The 23,473-nt window shown below is 35.9% G+C and overlaps 2 protein-coding genes across 5 annotated transcripts; both read left to right on the plus strand.

The window, feature by feature from the left end:
• The first annotated feature begins 1,849 nt into the window (after positions 1-1,849).
• On the plus strand, positions 1,850-15,446 carry LOC131154834 (uncharacterized). The gene is made up of 8 exons (XM_058107610.1): positions 1,850-2,281; positions 6,041-6,074; positions 6,350-6,586; positions 6,823-6,912; positions 13,654-13,719; positions 14,717-14,808; positions 14,905-14,952; positions 15,183-15,446. Exons 1-8 carry the CDS (start codon positions 1,989-1,991, stop codon positions 15,295-15,297), a joined length of 975 nt encoding a protein of 324 aa, XP_057963593.1. The 5' UTR covers positions 1,850-1,988; the 3' UTR covers positions 15,298-15,446.
• A 453-nt stretch (positions 15,447-15,899) lies between these two features.
• Positions 15,900-17,532, plus strand: LOC131154835 (uncharacterized). 4 transcript variants are annotated; one of them, XM_058107612.1, is made up of 3 exons: positions 15,902-16,462; positions 16,600-16,821; positions 17,099-17,532. In XM_058107612.1, exons 1-3 carry the CDS (start codon positions 16,134-16,136, stop codon positions 17,196-17,198), a joined length of 651 nt encoding a protein of 216 aa, XP_057963595.1. In that variant the 5' UTR covers positions 15,902-16,133; the 3' UTR covers positions 17,199-17,532. The 4 variants fall into 4 exon arrangements, with proteins under 4 accessions (XP_057963594.1, XP_057963596.1, XP_057963595.1 ...); XM_058107614.1 differs by having other exon boundaries at positions 15,902-16,402; XM_058107611.1 differs by lacking the exon at positions 17,099-17,532 and having other exon boundaries at positions 15,900-16,462; positions 16,600-17,045.
• Positions 17,533-23,473: the final 5,941 nt, after the last annotated feature.

The raw sequence follows: 23,473 nt of genomic DNA on the forward strand, positions 1-23,473 counted from the left end.
AATGTTTTGTGAGTTGCATCTCTACTGATCTATTTCACTCTCTGGATTAAAAATTTTGTTTGAGAAAAGGAAAGAAAAAAGCAAAAAGGAGTGAACTCATTTTTTATTATATTTTTCTTCTATACTGCATATTACTAAAAATAAAAGTTTATTTTAATATGATTAGAGTTTTAAAAATCAAATATTAATTATGTGTAAAGTCAAAATTTTGTTCATAAATTTGATATATTTTTTATTTTCTTTCTTACTTTTTTAGATAACCAAACATTAAAATATAGATGTTTTAATATTTTCCTTTCATTTTCTTAATATTTACCGAATTCCAAACCGGCCTACATGCATTGAAAGAGAACGAATACAAAAGAAAGAATTTCTTTTCTAGAAAAAGAAAAGAAAATATAAATCAAAGAAAATTACAATTAACTTCCCTATTATGTTTGCAGGAAAGTTTTTCTTAATTTTTAATCGTATAAAAACAAACTTTCATTTTTAATAGAAACTAATGTAAAAGAAAAATATAATAGAAAATTTTTTTTTTCCTTATTTTCCTTTCCCCGTTTGAATTAAGAATTTTTTTTGAAAAAATGAAAAAAAGGAGAAAATTGTTTTCCCTTGTGTTTTCCTTTTATATCAAATACCTTCAAAATTGAAAGTTTATTTTACTAAAACTAAAAATTAGGAAAAATTGAATATTATTAATGTGCAAAATCAATTCTTTGTTCTTAAATTATATATATATATATATATATATATATATATATATATATTTTTTTTTTTTTCTTTTTCACTTTTCTTGATAACCAAATATGAAAGTGTGGATTTCTTGATATTTTCCTTTCCTTTTCCTATTATTTTCTAAATTCCAAACGAAGCCTAAATATTCAAGTTTTGAACTAGTGAATCAAATTTCGAATATGATTGAACTATTAAACACTTGAAAATATTAAGTTGTGTGCGTACACGTTAGGTTGTTTTTTTTTTTAAATGGTTCTATTTGGAACTCAAAATATATTAGGGAAAGGAAAGAAAAATATAAAAGAATTCACGTTTTCTTGTTTGGTTATCAAGAAAAGTAAAAAAGAAAATAAAAAATACACCAAATCTACGAACAAATAAATTGATTTTACATATTATTGATATTTAATTTTTCCTAATTTTTAGTCATAGTTAAACAAGTTTTTATTTTTTATAGTATTTTATATATAAAAAGAATATAAGGGAAAATAAATTTTCTCCTTACTTTTCTTTCCTTAAACAAAATTTTTAATCCAAACGGACCCTTAAAAAACCTATAAGGAAAAGAAACTATGAGAATAGATGAAAAATTATCAAAATTAAGCATACTAAAATTGCGATATTACAAAAATTCACACTGACAAGAAACAACTATAGAAAATAGATTCATTGAGAATCACAACAATTGAAAAATATTACCTAATTAAAGAACAACCTTTAGTTGGAAAACAAAAAGAGATTCAGGATTGGTTTCCAACAACTAAACAATGCAAGATTAGCAATTTATTGTTTCTTAGTCACAGTCCAAATAATTGTTATTATTATAACAATTACTTAAGAGTTGTGGAGCATGCGTATTCGGTACTTAACATGTCGAGCTAGTAAATAATAAAAAAGGTGAAAAGACACTAATCTCTTATAAAATTTAGTAAAAAGGTAATGTTGATGTTTTAAAATTTTCAAAAATCTCCTTTGAGGTTTGTTTGAAAAATATCACAAATATATATATGAAATTTCGATGAAAAGATGCAAATTTTATTTTTTAAAAAATGATAAAAGGTGGTAGTTGGATATTCATCTAATAAATAAATAAATAATGATACAGCTGGCAGTTGGACTGTCGAATTGTCTTATGTCAACTGCTCAACTGCTCGCCCACTCTGCAACACTTTGCCTTTGGTGTTGCCTTTGTAATCCAAAACTTTCTTCCCTCTCTCCGCAAACCAATTAGGGTTTGGATTTCGTGATAGGAAATGGCGAATCCGGTTGATGAGGTGGGATTGGGGTATTGGCTCCGATGGCAGGTACCGGTCTGCGCGCTGATCTTTGTCGTCCCGGCTGCTGTGGCTTTGATTCTCGTCATCAGAAGGATTAAATCAGAGCCTCCGACTATGAGTTCCGCTGACGATCTGTGGCGATCCTGCTGGAGGAACCTCAATCCCCTTTGGCTTCTCTTCTACAGAGCTTTTGCTTTCCTCTTCATGGCTTTCTTGCTCTTCCGAGTGGTCGCCCGTTCCGGTGCTTTCGTTTTCTACTTTTACACGCAGTGAGTACGACCATGTCCGAACTCTTTCCAAGTTGAGACATTTGATTGATTTTCTTTTTGTCCGTCTCTTTCTCGCTCGTGTGTGTGTGTGTGTGTGTGAGAGAGAGAGAGAGAGAGAGAGAGTAGATTTTCTTTTGTTTCCTTTTCTCATGGTTCAGTCTTTTGTGGATTGGATGATATGAGAGAGTCACTTTCTTCCTCTATATCACTCAATTGAATTGAACACTATAAAGTAAGTGCAGAACAACATAGGAAGATTAAAGCCCCGCTAGCCTCCTTTTTTAATATATACGGAAGGGATGAGGACTGGTGTAGATGATTGTCAGAGTAATCGAGAGAACTGGATAATGCTTTCTTTAAACAACATAATTAAGGGATGGAGTCAAGACAAATTACTGAAAGAAGAAAAAACTGAACCATTTCGTTTGTTGCATTTATATCAGTGTGTGCAAGTCATTTGGAATTGATATTTGATGGTTTTAACAAATTGTGGTAGGCAACTCTTGATATTATATCAGTATATGCAAGTCATCTGTACGTTTCGTCTCTAATCACTCCTCCTGCTTTGGTCACAAACAAATTATATTCGATACAATTTAAAAGTAAAATTATGGATATTAGATTTTATTTCTAAAATTCTTTTAATTTTTTTAAAAGAGATCAAAACTTTTTGTTATTATTTTTATATGTATTTATATAAAATACATTTTTTTTTTTCAAATTTTCAGTCTTATTGTCTCAAATGTCAGGATATAACGCTTCTTTCATTGAGAAAAACTCTATAAATTTACTCATTATTCTCTCTCTCTTTCTCTCTCTCCCTTTTTTTCAAAACTCCACTTGCTCCCACTGCTCTACGCCTAGGTCCTGTCGGTTAATGTCTTCTAAAGAATTTTAGGTTTTCTACATAGATTTCTACAAGCATTGAGCTCATACAAGCATTGAGCTCATTCAAGTATTACTCTATAACCCAATATTTTCATGTTCATTTGATCCAACTCTCATTTCATGGTTTTGTGTAACTTCTTCTCTCATTCTATTCCAGCAGAATACTTCTTTTCCTCATCTCTGGCCATCTCCATGCCATTCAAAGTAATTTCAATCTCATGGGTTATTGATCTCTCCCATCCTTAACCAATTTTTTTTAACACCTTAATCATTATTGGAACGCGATTTAATGAAATTGGTCAAAATACACAGAGGGCCACAAACTTAAGGTCTCTTTGTAGCTAGACCATGAGCATGATAAGGTGAATGAGCCATCAAAATGATTGACAAAATCTGATATCAATGAGGTCAGACATAAACTACACGACACTTTGTAATGTGGTGGTCTACTTACCATTCTAGAATTGAATGACTGATTTTAAAACATTTAAGCATCACATTCTACTGTCATTGTTGTCGCGACAACAAGAACCTTTACTTCACTTGCAAGTATGTTTGGTACATTAGTGCAAAACGGAGCTGGTCCAACTACCATGCCTATGACACCTTATTAATTGTAACAATTTCATTAGTTTTGTTAACTGTAATTATTGCCAAGATTCTCACATTTTTCAATACCCACCTTAGAATCTCATTGCTAAACCTTTTCTTTTTTTACTAATGCCTCTCTTTAAGATTTTTAGCATTACTTGTTGTTATTTATTTATTTATTTATTTTTATCAGTATAACTACTTGATATTAATGACAGAATGATTTGCTAATATAAGTATTATAAATTGGAACAGGGTTTTTGTTACACGTGACTACCTTGAATTGGTCACAATCTTCAACCTAGAGTTTGTACTCAGGAGTTGGTTGGATTGTCCTACCAAAATTGCTCCTTGAAATAGGTGGGGGCATTGCATTTGTCAATTATTTCAATATTTCTCTACCAATAGAGTTTGAAGTGTTTGAACAATTCAAAAATGGAGTTCACAGACAAGATTGGAGGCAAAGAAGGGTGATGTTCAAATTGATCATTAAGAGGTTGATATCATTCATGTCTCAATCATTCAATTCACTGCTTGTTGACCTCAATGCTTCAGACATATAATGATTGATTTGAACCATTCCTCTCCTCCAATCTTGTATGGTTCTTTTTGTTTTGAATTTTTCAACACTTCAACTATTGACAAAGAAATGTTGAAATTATGGCAATATTCTTTGTCTAGGCATATTTCATGGGGCATATCAAGCTGGACTAGCTAACGGACTGTGAGTACAAAGCCTTGGTTGAATCAAGTTCAATTTGAGGTGGCCACATATAATGGAATGAAACCTGTTTTGGTTTATAATACTTATATTAGCAACTCATTCCATTGTTTATAAAGAATTATTGCCAAATATCTTAAAGCCAATATAAAGAATGAAGTTTGTTGGTTAGATTATGAGGTGGATCATTGGGAACTAAGGACCTAGCAATAATTACAATCGACAAAACCATTGCAATTGTTACAATTATTGAGGCACCGATGTAGAACAATAGAAACATAGCGAAAATTAAGTGAGAGAAACAGAGAGGAGGAGGGAAGAGGAGAAGAAGGAGAAAGAAGAAAAGAGACACAAGAAGACAGAGTTATAGAATAGGAGTAGGAAATGCCCCCGGGCACATGGTCAAGTGGTAAGGACTTGTCCCAAAAGGCCGCTTGCAACGGTGGATCTGGGGTTCGAACCTTGTTGCTTGCACCGCACATCCGGATTTACCTCCTACGTGTTGGCTGTGGGCACGGCTGCCGTAGGCGTGGGATTAGTCTGGCGCTTAAGCCCAGGAAACCCGGCGTATCTTAAAAAAAAGAAGTAGGAATTAGAGAGAGAGAGCAGATAATAGAAATAGAACATAGAGAAATTGGGAAGAGCAGCAAATTAGAACAGAGCAGAAAGAGAAGGAAGGAGGAAGATGAGGAGAGAGAGAGAGAGGGAAACGTAACTGGTGATATATATTCAAATTGATTAAATGATTACTCTCTAATACATTACAAACAAATTACTTATACACCAATCATTACAATTAAAACAAATAATGAGAAAATAACCCCAAAGTGCTTAAAATAAGCAAAATAACCCTAAATTAACCAAACTTCTAAAAGATTTAATTTTTCTAATTTAAAAAAAAAAATTTGTAATTTTTAAATCTTCAAATGAAATATTATCATATAGAATTATTGGCAGGTGATCCTCCATCATACTGTGGGCATGGTATCTAGGCAAGTGGAATTTTTTTACTAGAGTAGTTACCATTCTTGTGAATAATAGGTCTTGCAATTGTGAAAAAACAATGGTGGTAAAATTTGACACGTCAATGTTTTAAGATCAGATTACACATCTTATAGGTGGCATTGTCTTCAAGCTGGAATGATCCTTATAAATTGGTGATGTGATTCAAAAGCTCACCACTTCCTCCACAAGTATGGTTTAAAAAAATGGTGGCAGTGAGTGTAAAATTTGGATGCTATGTAACGTAATGGATACCATCTCCGTGAATTCATTTTTTTCATTAGCAAACATGTTTAAAACATATGGATTCACATGTTTTGGAAGACCTCTATGATAACGTCCTGTAATGGTATCAGAGCTGTTACAGCTGATATATACTTAAATGCCAGTTTTTTAAACGAAGTGCATGAGTAAAAACACTACCACGGGTTCAAAAGTAGACTTACTTTTTGAAAATACTGTTTCTGATAGGTGACATTGTTTCTTTTTCGCAAAGAATATCATGTGATGTATGTTTTATAAACTAGTAATTCCTACCTAATCTCCTGTTTGTGCAGGTGGACTTTTGCATTAGTTATGATCTATTTTGCGGTATGTCAAAACACTTAGATTTTTTACTCCCATAAGAGTGTGGGGACTTATGGTATGTCAAACACTATAACCACATTCTTTTCACCCATAACCACATTCTCTTCACCCCCATGATGGTAAGAGTAAAGACTTATCATAGCTACGTGAACTAGGTGTATGTTCAAATTTATGTGCAGCAAACAGAAGATAAAACTAAATATTGGTTATATTTTTGAAGTATTGAGGTCCAATTCATTTACATACAGCCACTTCACATGTGCCATTTTGACATGTAGCTTGGGACCATTATATCTGCTTATGGTTGTTGGATTTGTTCAAAGAAGCCTACTTCCAAAAACAAGGAAAGGGATGAGCTTTTGAAAAGGGATTTGCAAGAGGATAGATTAACCAATGCTGCAACTTCTAAGAGCAAAGCTGACACGGGTAACGCCAAGTTGCAGAGCTACTACAGTCAGCAGGAGGCTCTGCAAAAATCAGGATATTGGGGATATCTTATGAGAACCATATACCATGTTAGTCCTCCATTAATTTAGTCATTCCTATTTTACTAAATTAATGATCCACAAGCTGTCCTCTAGACTGGTTTTTTATGTTTTGGTAAATATCTAAACAAAATAGAAAGGTTTCTTTAGCAGAGGTTAACACATCGAAGTGCACCTCATATGCTTAAGCAATGGGTTATTACTGTGATGCCTTGAGATATACTTATCCAAATAGTGATTAACGCTGATTGATTTACTTTGAACAGACTTGTGCAGGTGCATCAATATTAACGGATATTGTATTTTGGTGTGTTCTAGTACCGCTTCTGTCAAATAAAACATTTAAACTGGACCTGGTGAGGGCCTTATTCCTATAAAATCTTCCTCTTTTAGAATGAATGAAATGGTTTAGTTTCAAACATTTTTTTAATTTTTCCCTTGCCTTAAAATATAATTTGAATTATATGTACTATTTCTGTTGGAATGATGAGTGATATATGAAAAATACATCTTGGAAGGAAGAACTGGAGAATTATCTACTATTAATATTGGATATAGTTCTTTCATCTGCAGTTTCAATGCTACTTTTGAGGTTTGTTGTGTCGGGCAAGGAAATGTGAAGTATCCTGCCCTAGTTTACTAAGTCATAATTTTGAGATCCATAATAAGAGTAAAAGGCAGCTGGGGGAAAATTTTGTTATCTGTAGGGGAAATGATGGAGGAACACTTACATAATTTAGGCTGCCTATTTGGCATACTTTTTTTCAGTGTAGATTTAGGAAACTACACATGTATTAAAATTTTTGTTTGTGTTGTATAAACTTCTGTTACATTGACATTAATATGTAATTATGTGTTTTAGCTAGATGTAGGGTATAAATACTTTGATTATTGGTGATATCACATTTGATTTCAAAACTGTTTTCTTGTTTTGCACCCACTCTTCTTCTCTTTGTTTCATGTCCTCAATTCTGTCTCTTTGTTTCTGTTTTCTGCTTTGATTTGGTTCAGAGCCAAACCATAAATACCATGCTATAGTCATCTCCATCAAACCATATATCTTGCTGCCATCAATCACATATCAGAGCAAATCGTAGTCACATCCAATTTCTGTCAAAATTGTTGCAATCAAATAAATTCATCAAGTTACTCAGCACATTCAAGGAACATTGCAAAACCAAGAAATACAGCACTGCGAGTTTCCAGAAAATTGCAGTTGTGCCCCTCAATTTCAAGCACCACTTTCTCTGCATCATTTTTTGACACCTCCAAGGCCCTCCCTAGAGATTTCATCACCGTCTAATCAACAGAAATCTGGCTTGTGCCAGCCAAACTTTTTTCATCCATTGCCCCTTCAAACCCCATTTTGCTGGAGTTTTCTTAACACACCACCCCCACCAATTGACTCACTACCTCTCAATCTACCAGCAACCTAACGGCCATTGCCAGAGGACCCTTGCCGGCAGTGCATGAGCCATGAAATGCGAGTTGCAAGAAATTTGGTTTTAACCACAAGATTTTAATTTTTTTTTCTGAGATTTGAAGTTGTCCAATGGAAAACTGATTTATCAAGTTTGGTTCATATTTTGGCGAATAAATTCAGCATGCCAATGTTAGATTTGCAGCATGAGACTGATGACATGCTCAAATTCTCATGCTCAAATTTGTGAGGTTGTAGATGCTGTTGAGTTCTTGGGAGATGAGGGTGACCTAATAGATGGTTTACAGGAGGATAATAATCATGTTAGTGTGGTGAGGCACTGAGGTGTGTCTTGTCCCCTACTGTGGATAGTGAGAACTTGAAATGGAACTTATTTTTCACTTTCAGCAGATGCTGGGATAGGTCTTCAAAGTTGGTTATGGGGATAATAGCATGAATATGATCCCCAAAGCTGCTCTAGGTAGATTGAACCTTAAGTGAGGACCACACTGATGCAGGATCAACATCCAACAACGTTATTTCTCAGTTCCTGTCCTCCAAAACTAATACATAAGGGCCTATTTTATAGGCTTACAATGCTTGGAAGATAAGCAAACTAATCTAAGAAACCTAGAGAAACTAAAATACTAGTTTCCTAAAATAAAAACGCCCTAAAATTGGGCTTCCTAAACTATAATATCCTAGAATCTTGAAGATATGACCCTAATAAAAATACACTAAATAAAACAAATGAGACTACAATTAAATTAGGAAAGTAAAAGTAACATTTGCTTGTGTGTTGCATCGTTCTCAACCAGTTGGAAAGAATTCGTCCTCGAATTTTAAAAATCTGAAGGTTAAAGAATAAACACCGCAAGTAAGCTTGAAGGAGACCAAGGCAATTTGTTGGCTTCAAAACAGCCCAAAAGTGTATGTTGGAAAAGCCCATGGAGGTGTAGCTGGTAAATTTACTTGTAATGATGAATTACTGATCAAGAATTGGGCTCTCAATGCAGTGGTTCTTTAATCTCAATTCTAGTTTCCATAATGACCTCAAGAGATTAGGGTTTGGGCTTGGGCTCGGGCTCCCAATAGTGCAGATTTACAATTTCAGTAGTTGCTTCCTCAACTAAATCTTCTTGCTTGGGTACTACTACTACTTCTATAATGATAAAAAAAGAAGATGTCTTTCTCTTCCTACTCACAAGGTTTAGGATCAAAGAATGAGACAAAGGTGTGAAGCATAGAATCAAGCTTGCTCATCTTAGGATCAATGTTGTCCAATGCAGAGGTGAAGGTAACCGTTTTTTTTTTAATTTCTTGTCCAAGTGTCTGACTAGTAGAGTCTGGTTTGATTCTGGTTCTGTTCAATCTGGTTTGAGCAGTTCAGTTCAATAGCAGTGAATGGATAGCCTGAAATTTTTTTTCTTGAATCACTTTTCTCTGTACATGTTTCTTTTTTTAAGCAAGAGTGAGGCGTAGTGATAAATTGGTCTTCCTCCAACAGAAGAGGTAGAGTTTGTGTTCCTTTCATCTTCCACAGACAGAAATAGGATTTGGGCTAACAGAGGCTAAGGTTTCAACAAGTAGAGAGTGTGGCTGCATCAACAGGTGGCAACAACTTAATGGTGATCTGTGGGGAGGTGAACAACTGATGAAGGAAGCTTTATGCAAGAATGAACTCAACAATCTGCTTGATTTACTCCGGCGATGATGTAGAGTTTTACTCCAGCAAGTCTGTGGGTTTGTGAAGATCCCCATGGAAATTGCTCTGGCAATAACCACACAGTGGCCAGCTTTAATGAAGGATGTAAATTTTTATCTTCTGCTCCAGCAACAAAGGTTCATCCGACAATAAAGTACTTTATTTCTCTAGCTGCCTTTTTGGCATCATTTCTTATGTCTTTATACTTCTCAAAATTTTTCATGTTTCTATATTTTTGCCATGTTTTGTACCATTCACGGCTTTTTGCACATCTTGATCCCATCACCAACTTTCTTTACTAGCCGAGACACTTCCCCTAGATTCACCTAAAATCTCTTTTGCTTTCTTTTTAATAGAGCTAGCAATCCTACTCCAAAGAGTGCTTGCCTTTACACTATCCCCTATTGTCCAATCATCCTCATTGATAATTTTGTCTTTAAATTTTAGTATATTTTCTCCCTTTAGGTCCCACCACTTAATTCTCGTACATTGATTTATTTTGCCCTTTCCTTTCCATTTTCTAATATATTAATCTAACACTATGACTCTAAACTTTCACTTGTAATAACTTTACAATCATTACATGCTAAATGGTCTACCCCTAGTTAAGAAAAAATCAGGACTTTTATTTTGTCCTTTCTTGAAGGTTATTAAGTGTCCTCTCTTCATAAAGCATGTATTCGTTGTAATAATATCATATGAGATGTTGAAGTGGAGAATCACTTTTATCTCCATATCCATTTCCTCCATGTATCCTCTCATAATCTTTATTCTCCTTTCTAACGTATCCATCCAGATAAGCTCTTATGAATATTTTCTCATTCCCCAATACCCCTTCTATAATACTATTCATATCTTTCCAAAGTTTTCTTTTAAGGTTTTCTAATAAATGTTACGGTCCCACATTGGATGTATACTAGGGAAATTTTAGGCTAAGCATGGTTTGAACGCAACTATGTGAGACGCCATTTATAGGACAAATCCATGAGACTAGTGGACTGAAGCAAACAATACCTCACCGGAGTTCGGCCCAACACTGTGGCATTTGCTATTAGAGCTACCCTAAGGGTACTATCATGTGAGACCCTACACAAGGCACTCTAACGAGGATGTAAGAGATTAGACGGAGAGAATGTCAGTCTCCCCAATAGATGTATAACTAGAGAATCTTGGACTTGCAAGGATGGTTTGGGTTCCAATTATGTGAGGCGCTTTTCATAGGACAAAACAGTGAGGTCCATGAACCAAAGCAGACAATACTTCACGTGCAAGCCGAACCGTTACACTAAGCCTATTTGAGAAGCATAAGCACTAATGACATTTATTATCTCTTAACCTAAGGCCACCTTAATTTTTATGATTCTATCCCTTACTCTTTTAACATCTACAACACTATCTTTTAGGTCTTTGTCCACCAATATGTTTCCCTCTATGCCATGGCAAGTTGGTCAGTCTGCAACTGCACTTGGAAATTATTGTAGTCATAGATCATAAACTGATATTCCAGCCCTGAGGTAACTCAAAAACCGCTCAATTTTTCATCTTGAAAATTGGCAGTTTGTAGAAACTTTTCCCTGCCCCCACCCCACCCCAATGTGTACCATTTTTTTTTTTTTTTTTCAGAGTGAAATAAGGAATAGCTTTCCAAGAGGGGTGGTGAATTGGATTCTTTTAAATTTTAATGATTTTTAAACTTTTGATTTTAATACCCAGAAAACAAAATATATAAATGATAATCACACTTAAAAAAATACTGAAATTTAAATTCACAAATGAAATCAAAGTAATTCAATCACTCAACCAAGAATATTAGAGCTTTTGTTAATTTCCCTATAAGCTTTTAGTATGCACTTCACTTGATCAAGATTTCCGCAGATCAACCAATGTACTCCCTTTTGGGTTTCCGCAAACGGTTAATCAAAACGTACTTTCTAAATATCAAGTGTCTTTGTTTCTTTCTCACTTAAAAAACCTGCAACCTGCACTTTTAAATCATACAATAATAGCAAGTAAAGAATATAAAGTAAAGTAGAGAGAAAGACACAAGATTTTTACGAGGTTCGGCTTCAACACAGCCTACGTCCTCACCCTTGGCAAAACACCAAAGGGTTCCACTATATCAGTTCCGATACTGTGTGGAAGAACACCTGTTTACAACCACTCCTGTTACGCTAGAGCCTGCCTCTCCAAACAACAATCTCTCGTTTGGTCCAGATTCAACAACTCTGAATCGTCTAAGAATGAAGATAAAGAAATTTTGTGTACAAAATAAAACTCTCACAGCAGAGTAGATTAGTACAATAATCAGCACAATGATACTTCAAGGTAATTCAAATATAAGAGAATTTGAAGCTTAATACTTAGTATGAATCACCAATATAATTTTCAAAAGATGAGAGATTCTGACTTTTGATAACTTCCTCAAAGTATAAATTAGTAGTAAATCAGCAATTTGAACACAAGAGAGTTTTAGATCCTTTGAGAATTTTGAATGCTTGAAGATTGCTTGATCAAAAAATTTTGAAGATTGCTTGATCTAAAAACCTTTTGAAGATTGCTGGATCTGAAAACCCTTAAAGATTGCTTAATTTCAAAAACCTTTGAGTATTGCTAAATCGTTCTTCTTAAAAAAACCTTTGAAGATTTGAGCTATTTATAGATGTTTAGAAGCCATTCATTACTCCCAAAGATTCCCAAAAATCGTTTCCAATTATTTTAAATTAATTATGTCCAAAAACGTGGTTTAAAAAATCTTCTCGTTAAGAGATTTAATGCCAACGTTCAAATGGCAGTCGCTTGTCACAGAACAAATTCTCAACACAGAATGCTAGCAGTCACCTGCCAAAACCAAGGTAGTCGTCTGGCTTGTTCACGCAGGCGTCTGACAGGTTTAGGCAGCCGCCTGTCTAGCTACTGACTTTTTAAAAAACCTCTTTCTTAATGTAACAATCGCCTTCCATTTCATGGCAGTCGCCTGGCCCTTCAATATTTGAAAATTTTCCTTTTTCAAAAACTTTTCTTTTCATTGTTTATAAAAATATTCTTTAGAGTATATGTATAAAAATATATTTTTGAATTTCTAAGAGTTTCAAACCAATTTATACTTGAAATTAACTTTGAAGTACTTACATTTAGATCATCCTTAAAAATATAATTCTTTGATCTTCAATCTTGTTCTTCCATAATCTTTGTGGTTTCAATCTTTTCTTTGAGTTTTTCACCAGTATAACTTTATTCCTCATGCTCATTGTAATCCATAAGCTTTACTATGTTCTTCAAGAATTCTTTGTGATCCATAGGCCTCCTTATGCACTTGAGCTTTGTCACTTTCCTGAAAAACTTACACTTGAACCATATTAAACACATCATTGATTTGTTATCATCAAAATAAGAATTGTAAGCTAGGCCAACACAGAGTAATCTAAATTTACTAAGATTTTGTGAGTACTAATTCCAATTAGTTGTTAGTATGATAACATCACAAATATGTTTTCAATTGTATGTTTTAGGTCTATTTTGCTGCTTCCATTCACATGCTCTAAAGTGTATGGTTAGCTGTATAAACGTGCCTCCATGGCCGTATCTTTTTTATTGAATGTTAGTAACTAGTTTTCCATGTTTCTGACCTGAATGTTTTTCTAGTTTTGTTTTCACTTACGCACGTTTTTTGGATGCTGTATGTTCTGTGTTATGAACATGTTATACAAAACCTGGGGAGGAAAAAAATACTGCTTCTATTTGTGATTCCAATAGCTTATTGCAGGGCTCCCTGCTTCGCGAGGGTAAGGGGAGGGTTATCACCGTGTATGCAGCCTTATCCCTACTTTTATGTAGAAAGGCTGTGTCCTTGGATTCGAACCCATGACCAACCGGTCACAAAGGAGCAACCTTACTGTTAATTCAAGGCCTGCCCTCAATTCCAATAGCTTATTGCACTGACATGATTTTGTATTTGATGTGTGTTTTTGGCAGCTAATGGGGTGCATGCATGTACTCAATGCCTTTTTCCTCCTCCTTGATACCAGTATTAATAGCCTTGTAAGTATTACATCATTAATTGTCTATTTGGAACTTGGTAAGCATGGGGGAAATAAAAATACGAAGTAATCCACTTTTTTCTTGTTTGATTATCAATGGAAATATTTTTAAAAAATAAAACAATATAGCAAATCAATGAATAAATTTTACTTTACATGCCATTAACCTTTGATCATTCGTAACTTCTAATCATATTTGAATAAATTTTCATTCTTAATCATATTGGGGATGAGAGAAAACACTGTGGAAATTAAAATTTTTATCTAATTTTCTTTCTCTTTCATTTTCTTTCAAAAAATCTTAATCCAAAGTTCCAAACAGAGCCTAAGGGTGCATTTGTTTCATGGGCCATGAGTAGTTAGGCCTAAACCACTCTTTAGCCCATAATGCAACCAAGTAAAAGGTGAAATTACAGTCGATCAACTTTTTATTTTTCTGAACCTCCAATCATTTTGAATAAATTTTCATTCTTAACCATATTTGAGATATAGAGAGAATGCAACAGAAAATTAATTTCATTATATTTCTTTCTCTTTCTTTTTTTTTTTTTTTACTTTCACAGTAGCCTTAATCAAATCAGAGCTAAGGGTGCATTTGTTTCATGAGCTATGAGTAGCTAGGCTGCTTAAGTCACTCTTAGCCCATAATGCAACAAAACTAAAGAATAGGACATGTTGAGGGGAGCCCTTAATTTCCTTGGCTCATGGACATAGGTTAGATCTAGCCAATTCCCCCGGCCCCTACCCACAACAGATAGCTCAGATTGAAGCATTTGTGGGCATAAAAACCAAAAAAAAAAAAAATCCATTCCTACAAAAGCTTATTAGTGTACGAAACAATGCACCCTAGCCGGGGTTATTTACCTTAATTGGTAGAACAGTTACCAAGTTAGATGGTGAGGATTAAACCCAACAGGCTTTTTGGCATTGAACTAGTTCTCTAGACTTCCACTTCTTGCAGTAGATCCATGATGCAGTCTCCTAACTTGCCTTTTCAGCCATTTTCTTTGTTTGGGATTGTGTATTTTGTGCTCTGGAGCTGTAGTTATATTATCTTCCAATGGACTTTGCATGCTTGCGGATTTACATGGTAAGCATCTGTTTGTTTCCCCTCACCTGTCCATGCCTCTAGGGCAACTTATCTGAAATCTTAGTTCCTCCATCAATAACATTGGATCATTTCCAGGTGGCCATATCCTTTCCTCGAGCTTTCGACGCCATGGGCACCTTTATGGTAAATATTTACTGATTTTTATCTACCTCTAAAATCATATGAGAACGACTTGTAAGGGACAATCTCTCCACATCATGTTTGAGACCGGCCGAGCACCTATGCTCGCGCACAAGAAGCTGACGTGGCAGCATAGGATTGGACGGTCCCTAAAATGACATGAATGGACCCTGCAAGTATTTCTCGAATGGTGGTACTAATGGTGAATCTTATGTGGGTGTTCTGTTCTCCAGGTATTTTTGCTTAGCTCTGGTTCACATCCCCTGTTATGGAATATATGCACTGCTTGTAAAAGCAAAAATCTCAATTTTCCCCAGATTGTTCCCCCATGCATTTGTGAAGCATTAGTTTTCACGTTTTGGGGTTGTTAAATTATATTGAGTTGAAATTGGGAAACTGATGTTGATTAAGATTATGTGCTTGTTTGTAAAATGACTGATTGCAAACTGATGTTGAATATTGAACATATCACAATAATGTCCCAGCTTTTCCAGTCAGGCTGTTTGATTTGCTTTATTTTTTTCAGCATCATTCTGTGCGTGTGTTTTTTATCTTCTTTGGTGCGCCTGTCAGCCCTTCTTAGTAGCCCATGTAGAAGCTGGAAGGATGACTCTCTCTTCAAGTGACCCATTTGTGATTTCGTGGTGCACCATGTGCGTTTCTTGTTCATTCTTAGTATCTTTGAGGGGCATGCTCTTAATAAACTTTATGCAGCTTTTGAGCGTATGAATTTCAAGCCTTAAATTTAAATTTTGAGGGATTTGGATAAATTTTAGTATAATTTTATATTATATCTCATTAAAATCTAATATAAATTCAAATTCAATCTCTCAGAAAGCATTAAAATGAATATGCCTCAACATTTTTACCACTATTATCTTCTCAATGGATGTCTTTAATTTTAACAAAATTTAAATTTTGAATTTGAATTTATATGAATTGAATGAATTGAAATAGCATAGTACATAAAATCATAATAAATTTTATTTAAATTCTTACAAATTTAAATTTAGCACTTAAATTCATATTTTCAAACGCAATTTGAAAGCAATAGTCAAAATGAAAAAGAACTTGACAATCATATTATGTCCTAAAAAACTAGGAAATGCTTCCTAACCAATTAAGAGTCTTCATCAAGAAGTGACACCAGAGAGGCTCGAGCCAAAAAACACGATTTAAGAAGCATGGCCGGAACGGAAAGAAAAGTGTGGCCATACCCAGAAGTAGTCGTCTTGGTGCCACCCCCTCAAAACCACTGTGGGCGGGTGAACATGGTGAGTAAGAACGCCAGGGAGATCTGTGAAAAGCCCAGAGCAATAAGTGCTGAGACAACGAAGATAATGAATGCAGGGCGGTACTCATGCGCTACTGCGGCGTCAGTGTCTTGCTTGAACCCTCCTGGTATTGTTGCAAAAGCAACTGTCGCGATGAGTGCTGCAACGACGGAGCTTACGTTAGTGTTGTTGTTTATCCATTCATTAGCTTCTTTTGCTCTTTGTGTGTCTAACGTTTGGTGAGTAAGAGCTTCTCCCAGCCTCCCTTCTAGGGTTTCGGAAGTTTCAGAGCTCGGACGAATCCGAAAGCTAGGGTTTTTTCATTTCATATGTATGACGCGTGTTGGGCGTGGTTTCTTTGTGGATTTTGTTGCAGTTCCATGGCGGGTGGTTCAGCTGCGGCGGCGCAGGCTGGCGGCCGGACCGGCGTTCGTATCGTCGTTGCCGGTGACCGCGGTACGGGCAAATCGAGCTTGATTGTCACTGCCGCCGCTGAAACCTTCCCTCCCAATGTCTTTCCGTTGCTGCCTCCTACGAAGTTGCTAGAAGATTTGTACCCTGATCGGGTGCCCGTCACCATCATCGACACCTCCTCTAGGTATCTCTGTGTGCGCGTGTCAATGTTATTTTTATCTGAGTATTGGACCGGGTTCTTGATTGTTACTTTTCCCTATTTACGCCACTATTCAGTTCAATTTCAGTCTGTTGCTTGTGTCAATCCTTGAAGCCTGTTTTGTTCAATTTTGCATTGCAATTTTTATGTATTTATGGATGATTGAACTTTTGTATATGCGTTCAAATGTCGCTGTTTGTTACTCCCAATTTCCCTTTGAGTTTCAGTTTTGGATTGTTATTGAACTGTATTTGTCAATCAGCGTGGAGGGTAGAGGAAAGCTGGCAGACGAATTGAGGAAAGCTGATAAACATATTCAGAGACACACAAAGAGCTGGCAAAAGAAGCTAATGAATGGATAAACAGCAACTCCAACATAAGCTCTGTCGTTGTTGCACTCATCGCGACAATTGCTTTTGCAACAATACCAGGAGGGTTCAAGCAAGACACTGACGCCGCAGTAGCTCATGAGTACCGCCCTGCATTCATCATCTTCGTTGTCTCAGCCCTTATTGCTCTTGGCTTTTCACAGATCTCCTGGCCTTCTTACTCACCATGTTCACCCGCCCGCCACCGAGAAGTGGTTTTGAAGTTGTGACACCAACACGACTACTTCTGGGCATGGCTGCACTTTTTTCTTTGTTTTTTCCGTTCTGGTGTCACTATGAAGACTCTTTATTGGTGAGGCGGCATTTCTTAGTTTGTTAGTCTAAAAGAGCGGCACCAACATGACTACTTCTAGGTGATGACAACTGCTTCAATAGGGCGCGCCCACCCTTCTCAAAGTGATATACCCTCACTTGCTCACAGTTCACAACTCAAATCATAAAGAGTTATTTTGAAAAACATTTTTTGTACAAAGAAATTGTTTCTTAAAAAGTTGATTTGCACACATTAAAATCTAAATGCACTCTTATAATTTGTAAAATAAAGTTCAATAGAGTATTGGATTTAGTTTTCAAAATATTTTTCAAGTAAAATAATGAGAGTAGGAACAATGATTTTGTTCAAAAATGACTTTTTAAAATTCAAATTCAATAAGACTTCCAAACAAAGTATATGAGTGTAAATCAATGTTCTAACCTTTCTTAAGGAGCTTTTCAAGTTAATATATATTTATGAATATATGCTCAAAGCAACCTTGAATAATCCAAGTATTTTTTAAAAAAAATATTTTCAAAATAAAAGAGAAGGAAAAATTAGGGTTTTTTTTTCAAATGATTGACCTTTGATAAAATCAAACTTAATAAGGCCTTCAAGCAACATATATATGAGATTAAATATATGTCCAAGCCCTTTCAAATAAAATCTCATAAAGATTTTTTCCAAAAATGATTTTTAAGAAGAGTATGGGAAAATATAACTTCGATCTTCAAAAGAATGAGGAGGCTTTCAAACTATGTATGTGAAAATGAATATAAGCTCAAGCTATCTAATAGATCCTTAAAAATTTATTTTCTTCAAGAAGAATTTTTAAAAGAAGAGTAGAGGAGAAAATAAGAATTGATGCACAAAAAGAGTTTTGAAAAATAAATGGAAATCCAAAATATATGCGCAAGTATGCCCCCAATATTTTTCCTCACCATCTCCAAGTGATTTGGGTTCTTATTTATAGGCAAAAATAATTTTTGACCATTATATGACCCTTAGGCATTATTAAAATATTTTATTTTGAATTTTATAGCTATTATATGCCTAGAAATTCAAAATCTCGAGAGGTCTAGTACTGGGCTTTGAAGACCGATTAACTGGGCTTCAAAGGCTTTAAAAGCACCGATCAGCTGGGCCTTTGAAATCTAGCCATTACGCATGCTCCGATCGACTAGCATTAAAGGCTTTGAATGGTCGATCGAATGGGCCTTTATAGAATTGCCCATTTGCACACGCCAATTGACTGGGCCAATAAGGCCGGTCGACTGGACCCTTAATAAAATTGCCTTTTTACCTTCATTTAAGTTCAAACCCATTTAAACTTTTTGTATAAGTTTGACATTTTAAATAAAAAGGTTTTTATGAAACTTGGAGATACCTAAGGTCAATTTAAGGTCATTGTGAGTTTCAAATTAAATCATATGAAATGCATGCACATTCAACCCTAATTACTATTACAATTGAAAAATAAATAAAATCTTCCTGTTTTACTCCTTTGCAATCCCATGCAATACGCCGAGGTATGATCTATTAGGTACTTTCACGGCTTTCATATTGCACTATCATCTGTGCCTACTACATCATAAATATATTCAAATACTAAACGTACAAATGAGATGTTGTGATTTGTCATAATCAAAACAGGGATCAGACTCAAAAAATCAACATCTCTTATTAAGGATATCCCTCCCCTTGCTTCGATCTCACACAAATTATAATAAATACACAATTTAGACGTAAAATTATGGATATTAATATTATTCTTAAATTTCTTTTATTTTTTTGAAAAGTGATCAAAACTTTTTTTTCATTATTTTTACCTGTGCTTGAATAAAATTGTTCTTTTAATCCTTAAATTCTTATTGCGTTTCTATGAGGATACAAAGCGTAGTTTCATTAATGTGTTCTAAGGTATTTACAAAATTTCTACAAGCATTGAGATCACTAGTGTTACTCTACATCCTACTACTTTTATGTTCATTAGATCTAACTCTTGTTTAATGGTCTTGTGTACTGATAATCAGCGATGCTTCATCTCTCTTTCCATTCTACCTAACTCTTCTTTTCTCATCTCTAGTCATCTTCATGCTATGGATGTAGTGACTCGAAGAATAATAACATTTTAATAATAAGAGGGAGAGAAAATAGATACAGAAACAGAAGGAGGTCGTAGACGACATTGCATTTTGGAGATAATATTAAATAATCATAATTTCATAAAATTGCCAAACTTTGTCAACGAACACAGGATTTCGTCCAACGAAGGCCTTAAGGATTTCGTCGACGAATACAGGGCTTCGTCGATGAGAAAATATCGAGAGACGGATCTAAGCTACTCTGAATTTCGTCGACGAATTTACTGAAAGACTTGTCGACGAGGTGACGTGTCTCGTCGACGAATCTGGCAGTATAAACGGAGGGAAACCAGGATATTTTATCATTTTTCACCGAGCTCTCTCTCTCCTCTCTCTCTACGCCACTCTCTCCCTTCTCTCTTCGATTCCGGACCCATCAGTCGCCGGATCGACGATCCGAAGCCACCATAACGCTCCTGACGGAGTTCTCTGCAAATCTGCCGGAGCAGATCGTCAGGAAAATAGAATTGGATTTCATCCCAAATTCAGGGTAAGACCTTTTAGTCCTTTTTTGGTCTTATGATAGTTATAAGAAATAATATAGGCATAGAAATACTGATATTATGTTCTGGCATATGTTGGTTTCAGGGTGTTTTGTAGGAGGCCCTGCGGGTGTTAGACTTGTATTCCTTATGGGCTTTTCAAAGTTAAGGTAACGAAAATATGCTATGCTAGGTATTTCTTAAAATACTATACAACTTATTTAATTATGAAAATTATGTATTTATTTATGGTGTGGCTTGTGAATATGAATATGGTACGGGTATATATTTTATGAATGCTGGTTTCATGATTTTACGAATTTCAGTACCATGATTATGTGAATTTCAGTACTATGATTTTATAGATTTTAGTACCATGATTATACGAATCTCAGTATTATGATTATACAGTTTCAGTGTTATGATTATTCAGTTCTCAGTATTACGACATATGAATTTCAGTACAGTTATGCAGCATCATGGTTATTACGATTACTTCAGAATCATGGTAAATCAGATAGATATGTATAGAAATATATTATATGATATCAGACTCTGTTGGACTTGCAGCTACAGAGCACGATACCGTTGCTACGGACATTATGTTACTTTATGAGTGCAACCATCTATTCAGATAATATGTGGTAAGGTCGACCACCTAGGCCCTTGAAGAGGTTAGGCTTCCCATCCAGATATGGGTTGAGGTGGGCAGGTCGACTGACGGAGTTCAGTGATTTATTCCTGGTTGGCCAACTAGGGTAAATCCAGCCTACGGGCCGCACAACCTTGTCATGAGGGGGCATGTCATGATACAGATAGCCACAGGAAACAGTTTCAGTTACTATTACATACGTACGGATTTACAGAAACAGGGACCTTACTTATGTACACTAGAAGTATTTTGAATTATAACCTAAAATACTGTTATGTTAAGCAACATGGAAAGGGGTGGTGTATTTTATTATTTATACTGTACTTTTGTATTCAGATTTTTATATTTATATGAAAACAAATTTCATGATATATAGTAGCTCATTTGCCACACACTAGTAATAGCATATTTCTTCTTACTGAGCGTTGACTCATCCTAGTATTGAAATATTTTTCAAGTGATCCAGGTAGGTGAGCAGACCAGGCTCGCAGATAAAAGGGTGTCTATAGTGCCCTGTCAGCGAAGTGAGTATGTTTTGGGAGGATTTTTGTATACCCTAACTAGTTGAGGGTAATTTGGGGATTCAGTGATATGTGTATATTTTGGGGAACATGGTAGTACTCTGGTATTGAATGATATTGGTTTTTGTATCATATACATATTTTCATATGATTATGTCTATGTGATTTATGCTTCTTGCTGCTTAGGTTTATGGATGAGTTTATCTCAGTAAGGGTATCAGAGCATGTAGATTATCATAGTATATAAAAAAAATAAAAAATAAAAATAGTTTATTAAGCAAGTCGTTACAATTTGGTATCAGAGCCTAGGTTTGTTAGGTTCTGTAGACTTTAGAGTGTAGCAGAAGTAATACCAGAGTATAGGAAAAGGATTTGGGGTTTGTTCTATGTCTGGGTATAGGATTACCGTAGTAGTTTCTGTTCTTTTCCTGAGGTGACAATTTTAGGAAAACCATAGTAAACTATTGTCGGATCGTGTGTCTAGGTGACAGAACTGAATATTGGGTAAGGTCAGGGAAGGTAATTAATTTGGAATTGGTATAGGATAGGTTTGTATAGGGAATAAGTGCTTAAGTGTGTTTCTTGTTTTTAGGATGAACCCAGGAAGTAGTGACACGAACGCTGGGGAGGACAGGCCAGGACCTTCCAGTGTAGGTGGAGGAGATACAGATGTTGTACTGCGCAGTGTCACTCAGCAGGTGATAGCTGAGATGGCCAGAAGTTCTGGGGAGTGTGACTGTTTGATTGAGCAGTTTACGCGTATGAAGCCCCCATCCTTTGCTAGAGGAGATGACCCGAATGTAGTTGAGAATTGGGTTCAGGATATTGAGGAGACATTGGCAGTGCTTCCATGTATGGACGAGCAGAAGGTAGCATTTGCCACATTTAAGTTGACAGGGGAAGCAAAGCGCTGGTGGAGAGCAGCGCGTTTGATAGAGGAGCAGAGGTCGGTTCTAGTTCCAGTGACGTGGGACCGATTCAAGGATATGTTCTTCGAGCGATATTTCTCTGCTATCATTCGGAGTGCGAAGGCAGTAGAATTATTACATTTGGTATAGGGGCAGATGACAGTATCCCAATACGCGGCTTGGTTTGTTGAATTGTCACGTTTTGCTCCACATCTAGCACCTAATGAAGAGAAAAATGCGAAAAAGTTTGAAGAGGGACTGAGGCAGAATTTGTTTGAGCAGGTGATTGGTTTCAGGGCTCAGACATTCATGGAGGTTGTAGATAGAGCTGCGATTATCGAGAGTGGCATTCAGAGGGGTGTAGCAGCTCAGAGTCAGAGGAAGAGGCCTACGCCTCAGGGTTTTCAGGCTGGCTCCAGTAGGGGTCCATGGAGAGGAGGTCGTGATAGGGGTGACCAGAGGCAGATGACAGGACCTCGTGGGAACCAGGGTGCACAGACATACCCGATTTGTCAGAACTGTGGGAGACATCATTTGGGAGAGCGCCGGGTAGGAAAGGGTGTATGTTATCGTTGTGGGAGACTCGGTCACATGATGCGTGAGTGCCCAGGTCAGCAGGATCAGGTCCCAGACCCTATCAGGGGGGACATCAAGCAACACAGGGAGGATACCAGGAACCTCGTGGTGGCCAACAGAGGAATGTGGCCCCAGTACGAGTATACGCTCTGACGCCAGGAGATGCAGAGGCTACTACGGATGTGGTGACAGATACATTTATTGTTTCATTATATCCAGTTATTGTTCTCTTTGACTCGGGTGCTACTCATTCTTTTATTTCTGCATCTTATGTTAAATTATGTGAGAGTGAAACCCAGTCATTAGATAGGCTGCTACGGATGTGGTGACAAATACATTTACTGTTTCATCATATCCAGTTATTGTTCTCTTTGACTCGGGTGCTACTCATTCTTTTATTTCTACATCTTATGTTAAATTATGTGAGAGTGAAACCCAGTCATTAGATATAGCACTGTCGGTAGCTACGCCATCAAGATCAATGATCAAATGTCAGAGGGTACTTAGAGGTTATCCAATAAAAATTCAAGGGAAAGTACTATCGGCAGATCTTATTGTGTTTGATATATGCGGGTTCGATATAATACTGGGCATAGACTGGTTGGCTGCCAATCACGCCAGCATTGATTGTTTCTAGAAAGAAGTAATTTTCAGACCTCCTGGAGAGCAGGAATTCAAATTCGTTGGTTCACGGGTACGTGCTCCAACACAG

Source organism: Malania oleifera, chromosome 5 (genome assembly GCF_029873635.1).
Source record: "Malania oleifera isolate guangnan ecotype guangnan chromosome 5, ASM2987363v1, whole genome shotgun sequence".
NCBI lineage: Eukaryota > Viridiplantae > Streptophyta > Magnoliopsida > Santalales > Ximeniaceae > Malania > Malania oleifera.

What these genes read in the sequence shown, in the direction of transcription:
- LOC131154834 (XM_058107610.1), top strand. Translation starts at nt 1,989, where the DNA reads ATGGCGAATCCGGTTGATGAGGTGGGATTGGGGTATTGGCTCCGATGG. An exon ending in AAACATTTAAACTGGACCTG is followed by an intron (nt 6,913 to 13,653) that starts GTGAGGGCCTTA and finishes TGTTTTTGGCAG; the next exon opens with CTAATGGGGTGCATGCATGT. An exon ending in CATGCTTGCGGATTTACATG is followed by an intron (nt 14,809 to 14,904) that starts GTAAGCATCTGT and finishes GATCATTTCCAG; the next exon opens with GTGGCCATATCCTTTCCTCG.
- LOC131154835 (XM_058107611.1), top strand. Translation starts at nt 16,134, where the DNA reads ATGGCCGGAACGGAAAGAAAAGTGTGGCCATACCCAGAAGTAGTCGTC. An exon ending in CTTTGTGTGTCTAACGTTTG is followed by an intron (nt 16,463 to 16,599) that starts GTGAGTAAGAGC and finishes ATTTTGTTGCAG; the next exon opens with TTCCATGGCGGGTGGTTCAG.